This window comes from Melitaea cinxia, chromosome 18 (genome assembly GCF_905220565.1).
Source record: "Melitaea cinxia chromosome 18, ilMelCinx1.1, whole genome shotgun sequence".
NCBI classification, from domain to species: domain Eukaryota; kingdom Metazoa; phylum Arthropoda; class Insecta; order Lepidoptera; family Nymphalidae; genus Melitaea; species Melitaea cinxia.
The window spans coordinates 7,630,244-7,639,650 of record NC_059411.1 but is presented as its reverse complement, the minus strand read 5'-3'; the positions used below and the strand labels follow the sequence as shown (position 1 = coordinate 7,639,650).

The 9,407-nt window shown below is 36.4% G+C and overlaps 1 protein-coding gene across 1 annotated transcript; it reads right to left on the bottom strand.

Annotated features, from left to right (window-relative positions):
* Window positions 1-4,699: 4,699 nt before the first annotated feature.
* On the bottom strand, window positions 4,700-8,893 carry LOC123662497. Its single transcript, XM_045597339.1, has 3 exons — window positions 7,561-8,893; window positions 5,524-7,377; window positions 4,700-5,445 (listed from the first exon to the last, which is right to left on the bottom strand). The coding sequence occupies exons 1-3, from the start codon at window positions 8,891-8,893 to the stop codon at window positions 4,700-4,702; spliced, it is 3,933 nt and encodes a 1,310-aa protein (XP_045453295.1).
* Window positions 8,894-9,407: the final 514 nt, after the last annotated feature.

Here is a 9,407-nt window from a genome sequence, read left to right as displayed (position 1 = left end):
ACTTTAAATACTGATCTCGAAGTTTCTTATGAAAATGTCTTCCCAACTTGGACAGTTTGTAAGCACATGCAACCCGTTAGAGTTTTTGCATCTGCATAGCCGTCTTGCGAACTCTGCGTTTTTATAATATTTTCAGAACTTGTAAGTTTGATGATCTTTAAGAAAATCTTGTTTCATTCGCGTTATGTAAATATTTATGTAATATAAATATGTTAATAAGACCGTACTATAATTTAGTCGTGTATCAACTACGCTCTTTTACATAAAAAAAAGTCAAACCAAAGGATACATAAAATGATAGATAGATAGATAGATAGATACTCTTTATTGTACACAACAACAATCAACACAATAACATATAACAAATAAAAATAAAACAGTGTACAAAGGCGGTCTTATCGCTAGAGTAGCGATCTCTTCCAGACAACCTTTGGGCATATAGGACACAGCGTAGTGAAAAAGCGGTAGGGAAGTGTATACCAGAGAAGTGACAATTAGTGTCACCTAGAACAATATCAACTATCGAGTACAAATACACATACATATACAGCACAATACATACATACATACATAGATACATACATACAAACATACATACATAGATACATACATACAAACATATATATATATATATATATATAATACTATACCTACATATAAACGAAATACATATAATATGAATAATAGCATAGAATACATAACAAAAAAAAACCGACTTCAAAAAGGAAACTAAAAAGTGAAAAATAAATTTACTTAGTACAAAGTAATTCGTATTTTGATTTAGTTAATCAGAAATGATTAAATAAATATTTTATAATTTTGAAGTCGGTGCCAAGTAAAACAATAACTACTCTAGTATCTACTCATAAGTTGTATTCAGTTTTCTTTCATAATTTGTTTCATTGACTATTAGGTTGAATACTGTTATTATTCTGTTATTACTTGGCACCAACTTCAAAATTATAAAATATTTATTTAATCATTTCTGATTAACTAAATCAAAATACGAATTACTTTGTACTAAGTAAATTTATTTTTCACTTTTTAGTTTCCTTTTTGAAGTCGGTTTTTTTTTTGTTAAAAATTATTTTATTTTACAATTTTTAGTGATGGGTAGACCTAACAAGGATGCTTTTTCTCTTATGTCGGAGGTTCGGAAACACACACAATACACAAGCACAAACACCCAGATCATGACAAACATCTATATGGCCAATACAAATGTCTGTCGTGCGCGGGGATTGAACCCACTAACGCCAGCGCAACAGCCGGTGCTGTGACCCCTGCGCTAACGCGTCGACATACTATGAGTAAAGTTCGCTATCAGGTGTACGTAATAACAACCGGGACTGACAGCCTAGCGTGTTCTCCGAGCCTAGGTTGGGAGAACCACAAGGATTAACAACTAGATCAAAAATAAATATTTATATAAACATAAATATCCACTCCGAGCTGGAATAGAACCCGCGACCGTCGGTGTTTAGGCGCCGCCGACACGGCACATGCACCATTATATAAAAGCGGTCGTCAAACAGCAAAAGGTAACTGCTGTAAATTGTTAAGAAATTCCCTCGAGTGTTTATGGGCTCCATCATCAAACATGGTCCTGCAACACAGATGATCACACAGCAGGTAATTGCAATAAATCGTTGAAAAGTTCCCTCAACTATCTTTCGTCTCCATCATCAGACTTTAATGGCACTTGTAACTCATATAGGTGCAAAGTTCTCATCAATAGAAACGAATTAAGTTCAAACAGCAGGTAATTGCTATAAGTCGTTGAAGAGTACCCTCGACTATCTTTCGTCTCCATCATCAGACTGAAATGGCACTAATAACTCGTATATATGCAAAGTTCTCATCAATAGAAACGAATTAAGTTCAAACAGCAGGTAATTGCTATAAATCGTTAAAGAGTTCCCTCGACTATCTTTTTTCTCCATCATCAGACTGTAATGGCACTTATAACTCATACAGGTGCAAAGTTCTCATCAATAGAAACGAATTAAGTACAAAAAGCAGGTAATTGCTATAAATTATTGAAGAGTTCCCTCGACTATCTTTCTTCTCCATCATCAGATCGACTCCAGTCCTTTATTAAATAGTAGTGCTTTATAGTACTTAATGAAAACATGATTAAATTTACTAGTCACCCTTACGATTTTTGAAAGTTTCCCTCGATTTCTCTGGGATCCCATCATCAGATCCTGGTTTCCTTATCATGGTACCAAACTATGAATATCTCCTTTCCAACAAAAAAAAAAATTATCAAAATCGGTTCATAAACGAAGAAGTTATCTCCGAACATACATAAAAAAAAAAAAAAAATATATACGGTCGAATTGAGTAACCTCCTCCTTTTTTTGAAGTCGGTTAAAAATACAAGTGAAGCGATACTCCTACAATATGTTATGCAGAGATAAAAACAATTATGACGTACTAAGTGACAAATAGTGCGCCTTGAGGTATTTTTTAAAGCAAGACAGGGATTGGGCTTGTTTTATAGGAAGAGGTAGAGCGTTCCAAAGTTGAACAGCTTTAACTGAAAAGGAATTGGAGTAAAAAGAAGTAGTGTGAGCTGGGGTTTCGAGCATCAAAGTAGACTCAGATCTAAGGGTGCGTTCGTGTGTATTAGAAAGATACTTGAAACGCTCCTTAAGGTACAGAGGTGTATCAGAATGAGAAAGTATACAATATAGTAGCGAGAGTATGTGAGTATTCCTGCGAAAGCGAATCGGAAGCCACTTGAGACAACTGCGAAATTCGGAAACGTGGTCATATTTGCGAAGACCAAATATGAACCGTATGCAAAGATTTTGAAGGCGCTCAAGCTTATTTAATTGCTCCTCTTTAAGATCAGGATAGCAAGTGTCAGCATAGTCAAGAATTGGTAGAAGGAGTGACTGTGCTAATGTAATTTTGGTAGGCAAAGGGAGGAAATATTGCAGTCGTCGTAGTGATCCGATAGCTGCAAATAGTTTACGGCTCATCTCACTCAGCTGAGGTGCCCAAGAAAGATGTCTATCGAAAATAATTCCGAGGTTTTTGACTGTGTCGCTGTAACTGATTACGGCGTTGTTATAAACGACTGGTGGTATAAGTGACCAATCTATTCGACACACAAGTTTAGGACTACCGATAATAATGACTTGACATTTTGAGGGATTTATGTTTAATCCGTAGGAGTTACTCCATCTATATATGTTCTTCAAGTCATTATTTAAATTGCTTATTGATGTAGGTAAATCTGTCAACTTAGCGTGAGAATAAATTTGAAGATCATCGGCATACAAGTGGTAGAGAGAAGATATGCGGAGAGTTATTGAATTTATGAAGATCGAAAATAAGAATAGAAAGAGAAGAAAATAAAATGTTAAGTTATTAATGTTTTCTATTCCACTTTGTGCTTAAATATAAAAATTAGGATATTGTATATGTAAAAAAAATAAAAACTTTATATGTTTATAGTAGGAGATTTGAACTAGGGAAGAAATTCACCCATCTCTTTGATGGTTGAAAATTATTTTATATTTATTTTAATGTCTTAAAAAAAATGTGAAAGTGTTGGCTGAAAAATTCCTGGCAAGGCTATAATATATTAATTTAAAATTGTAAAAAAAAATTGAAAAGGCACATACGAGTTAAACGAATAAAAATGTAAACGTTGGTTTTTCAATTATTTTCCTGGCATAACTACTGGATTGGCAGGTATAAACAGGTTTATCATTTTCACCCATATGCTTAATACACAAATCTGCTAAAAATCTGGTTTGAATGACAGTTGGTGATTATACGTAACTAATGTACCCTGGACAGGAATATACTAAAGTAGATATATATACTAACATACAAAACTAAATATAAATTAATTTTTATTCATTAAACAGATGGGTGAAGATGATGTCTAGTTTCGATCTTAAGTCATTATTGTCTTTCATGGCCGCTATAAACATCTTTATTTATACGGAACTAGCTGCCCGGACAGACTTCGTTCTGTCAATAGTAAATTTTTTTTTGTATTAACACCTTCCGTGGGCCTTAAGGAACATACAAAAAAATAAATTAGCCGAGCCATTCTCGAGTTATGCGCTTAACAACATTCATTTTTATTTATATAGATAGCTTCCGCCCGCAGCTTCGCCCGTGTGGATTTCGGACTTCAAAAATGGAGGAGGTTCTCAATTCGTAGGGATGTTTTTTAATATATGGTGCGTATGCAGGTGGTCCCATTGTCCAGTTAGGATCTGATGATGGGATCCTGGTGAAATCGCAGGAACTTCTTAAATATTATAGGCAAACCTATGACGATTTTGGTATTTTTATGTGTAACTTGTTTGTCTGTTTTTAAAAATACGATGATTAGGTATATCATATCATCGTCGAAACTCCCCAATAATGACTATGTTTCCCTATTACTTCGAGGCCAGTGTATCGACTTGGATAATTCTTATTATGTTTGAAAGAGTAAACATTGCAGCTGGTCCTATAGTAACCAGGTCAGGATGTGGTGATGGGAGCCTAGAGTAATTGAAATAACTCCTCGCATATTATAGACACATCCAGTGTTTTAGGTATAGATAAAGAAGTATATGTGATGACAAAGATATCTACACATTGTTGATGATGAAGCTGTAAGGTAGGCACCGGATATTTAAAAGTGAATACTTTTTACTTGAAACGTTGTGTATAAGGAATATTTCTATTGAAATATTTCCTTATACACAACGTTCATTACTTCTGACGGATTGTTAGTAAACACAAACAGATTATTTTTACATGTCACCCTTGAAAGGGCAACATATAACTGGCCGTGAGAAAAACATTGATCAGTTAAATCTATTCCTGCAACTTTTAAAGTTTGGCCTTGTGCCTTATTAATAGTAATACCAAAGGCTAATTTGATTGGAAATTGCAGTCTTTTGAATTGGAAGGGTAATTCGGAGGGAATCATCGGTATTCTGGGAATTAAAACAGTATCACCAGTACCACAGCCAGTTAAAATAGTGCATTCGATTAGAAAGTTTTTTAATTTAACTATTTTGAGTCTCGTGCCATTACACAATTTTGGGGGATTTAAATTTCTAAGTAATATCACTGGTGAACCCACTTTTAATATTAACTTGTGTGGAGGAATTCCGGGAGGAACTAAAGAATTCAAAAATTCAGTTGGATAATGTACTGCCTCTGCGGTATCCAAAACTGTATCAACTGAATAGTATATCTGTGATGGTGCTTCAAACTTGGAAATAATTAAATGATTAATTTTATCAACCTGTTCATTAGTAGGTGCCAATATAGCCCTTTCCTTAAACCAACATAAAGTCTTTGTAGTTATATTAGTAATATCGGGATATACGGTCTCAACCAATTCTTCCACATTTTGAACCAAAGCACATAGGTTACTAAGATTGATTTTAACATTTCCGGATTGAAATGCACCATTACCTATTTGAAGTAAGTTATTTGAAAATTGTTTATTGTCTTCACTGGAGGACAAAATTCTCATATTTGTATTAAGTTCACATTTTGTAATATGTGGCCAAAGATAAGATCTTTTGAGTGATGCATTGACTTCGTCAGCTCTAGTCCCCCTTGCTATGACTGGCAAAATTTGACGAAAGTCTCCAGAAAACAAAACGGTGCAGCCACCCATTGGGCAATTTCTGTTGCGTAAATCGCGCATTGTCCTGTCTAATGCCTCAACTGATGCTTTATGGGACATGGAAGCTTCGTCCCAAATAATCAAGCTACAATCCTGCATTAATTTACCTGTTTTACTCTGTTTTGAGATGTTACAAACGCTAGAGACGTCGTCACTGCAAATTTTTAAAGGTAGTTTGAAAGTGGAATGTGCAGTTCGCCCGCCTTTCAAAAGTGTGGCTGCAATACCGGACGACGCCACGGCAAGAGCAATTTTTCTGTCAGACCTTACTTTTGCTAATAATAAATTAATTATAAATGTTTTACCCGTGCCCCCGGGTGCATCTAGAAAGAACATTTTCCCTTCATTACTATTAACTGATGACAATATTTGGTCGTAAACAATTTTTTGTTCTGGATTTAAGCGATGTTCATCTTGAATTGTCTGTAAGAGTTGGGTGTAATCATAGTCAGTCTCTCGTAAATCCTCGATGTTGTTCATTGCATAAAGATTTGAATTTAACGGCAAGTTAAAACCAAAATCTTTTATACTTTTACCTGATAGAGATTCGACCTCTTTATTTAATTCATTTAAAGCTTCATCAAAAATATTTTGGTCGTACTCTAAATCATCTGATGACAGTTCTTGTCGTCTGCGTTGCAGTATATCTTCGGACATACTTTCCTGATAGTTTTGCCAAAGAAGATGCGGGTCCGTGATTTGGCAGAACGATATCATAATGGCAAAAAGGCACCTAAGTGATTTTGGTGAACAGCATATGGCTGCTTCAGAGAGCGTACTCTCCCAGTGACTGTCATCTTCGAGGAGGCCCATAGCTTTGCATGCCCCTTGGAATGTGTCGTAAGTTACACCTTCAAAAGTGCGGAGACTTCTAAACGAAGTAGGGCCTTTTATAACGTGGAGTAACAACCGCAAATGAAAACATTCTGCATTATTAGGGTGTACCACGTACACCCTTCCAAGAGCATCTGTTTTTCTCACGCCAGGGTACCCGAGAACTACCGCCCCCTGCTTTCGTCGTTGGAATTTTTTCGTATTTTGATTCCAGGTATAATAGGCAGGCACCTTGTCGTAGGTCAGAGTTTTTGCGAAGTCGTCCTCTGCACATAGTTTGAAAAATGCTGTTAAAGTAGTATCTCTTGGATTATTCACAATGTCATTTACATTATTTTCAGTGAAATACACCCGCTGTCCGTTTTCTAAATGAACAGCGAGGTGTGTGACAGTTGGTGCTCTTTCATGAATATTGAAGGACATAATCCGCCATAGTGCTTCAGAACTACAAATGTAGCGGCCAGATTGAAATTGTTCTACTTCATTTGTAGAATGTAAACTAAACGTAGCCTGGTCACTTCCTTTATTGATGTATTTAGTGACATATTTTATTGATTTCACGGAACTGCAAAGTTCTACATTAACATGCGCCTCGAAAATTTTTAATAATAGTTTATTGTAAGGCACTACCCATCTGTTATCAATTTCGTAATTACGAATAGCAGCCTTGCGTCCTCCTTCCTCTGGTGATAATCTTCTATACTTTGGATAGCCATCATCACCAGTTGAAGTTTGACTCTGATATGGTTTTGGGAATTTTTTTGAACATTTTCCCTCATGCATGCATGGCGAGTTAGGGTTTAAAGCTCCACAGGGTCCGTGAATCATGTTCCTTACCACGATGTCATACAATGTTAGGTCTTCGTCTTGGTCTGGTAATTCTGCCGTTATAACTGTGTCAATTTGGTCGGGCCTGATTTTATTTGTCAGCCACAAAAGCAAATGTATATGTGGCAGCCCACGTTTTTGCCACTCCACCGTATACATGTGACAGCGTGTCGGACCAAATACGTTTACCTTATTTATTAAGTGTAATAGTTTTTGTACTTTTAAATGAAACACACGATTTAAAATGTCATATCGGTCTTGAGGTGTTGCGGTGGAATGCAGATTATCTTTTATTTCTTTCCAATTAGGATTACAGGTCATAGTAATGAAGAGGTCAGGTTTCCCGTAATTCCTGACATAGGTCATGGCATCTTGAGTTTTTTCGTGTAAGTATCTTGGTCCGCCAGTAAAAGATGACGGTAATATTACCAGCTGCCCAATATTGTTTGTCGTGTGTTCATTAGAATGTAAAGCATCCTGTAAGTGTATATAATTTTCTGCGCGTAATTGTGTTTGGTTATTTCGTATAAAAGCTAAACGTTCTGATTCTAGTTTAGCATACTGATCTACAACATATTGATTCAGTAACATTCCATACCTTAGTAAAACATTATAATGATTATGGCGTTCCATTAAACGATAGCAATAATAATTCATACATGAAACTTTCTTCTGTACTCTGTCTCCTGTAGAAGGATTAACTTGGGGAATATCAATTGTGTATCCGTCTTCACCTCGACAAAACATCAATGGATATTGAAGACTGTCATATGAACGATGTAGTTCGGAAATTTTGTGGAGATTTTCGTCGCGGCTTCGAAGAACGATATCCCTTTTGTCAAATTGTTGTCCAGCAATGACAACTGCTACTTCACTGGTAGAAGGAGCATTATACCGTCCACGGTGTTCACCGTCAGGTACCCTGCTGGCATGAATTACTACATTGTAATCTGGGACATCGAGAGAGATACTTTCCATTGCAGTTTTAAAAGATTGTACGTATCTATTATGCAAATGCAACATGTTTTGCAATGACCTGACTATAGAGTTATCAAGTGGTGTTCTTGAATTACTATTACTAATATTACATCGAGTCGTTGCTTGAACTTCAGGATCGGAAATAAAATATATCTGCAAAAACTTATGGTCGTCAGGAACTTGTGGAAGAAGACTACCTGCAAGGTGGTAAACCTGGCCCTGGACTTTAAATGTTGGCATGAAGCCGTTTTCAACTACTCGTTGACTTTTGAATGAAGTCATCTGGAACGCATTATTATACCGCCGAATATGACGCATAAATTCTGTATGCTTTGGATGACTTTCATCAAGTAGAGAATTTAAAGGTTCAGGTGGAGCACCTATTTCATCTAATTTTACCTTACCATTTGAACAACATAAACCTTTTGATTCATCTTTCCATCTCAGTGCCGAACAGTATTGACAAACAATGGAAGGAGAACCTATACAAACGATACGATAATTTTGATAATCAATTGTTGTACTGTAATTCATTGCCGAGTACTCTTTATTGGACCATCTATTATTATTTTGTGTTCCATTAGTTGGCATATTATTCCTAAAATTTATGTGCCGAATACGATCGTTTTGTAGTCGGAGTTGTCTTCTCTCAGATGTTTCAGTTTCCATTAAAGCATTGTGTCTATCACGATCTAAAGATAAACGTAGGTTACGTTCAGCAGAGGATTCGCGTAGCCTCTGAGAAACATGTCTTTCGCGATCCAACGACAAACGTAAATCACGTTCCGCCGAGGATTCGCGCAGTCTTTGCAAAACATACCTTTCACGGTCCAACGACAAACGTACGTTACGTTCAGCAGAGGATTCGCGCAGTCTTTGTGAAACATGTCTTTCACGGTCCAACGACAAACGTACGTTACGTTCAGCAGAGGATTCACGCAGTCTTTGTGAAACATGTCTTTCACGATCTAACGACAAACGTACATCACGTTCCGCCGAGGATTCGCGCAGTCTTTGCGAAACATACCTTTCACGATCCAACGACAAACGTACGTTACGATCAGCAGAGGATTCGCGCAGTCTTTGTAAAACGTGTCTTTCACGG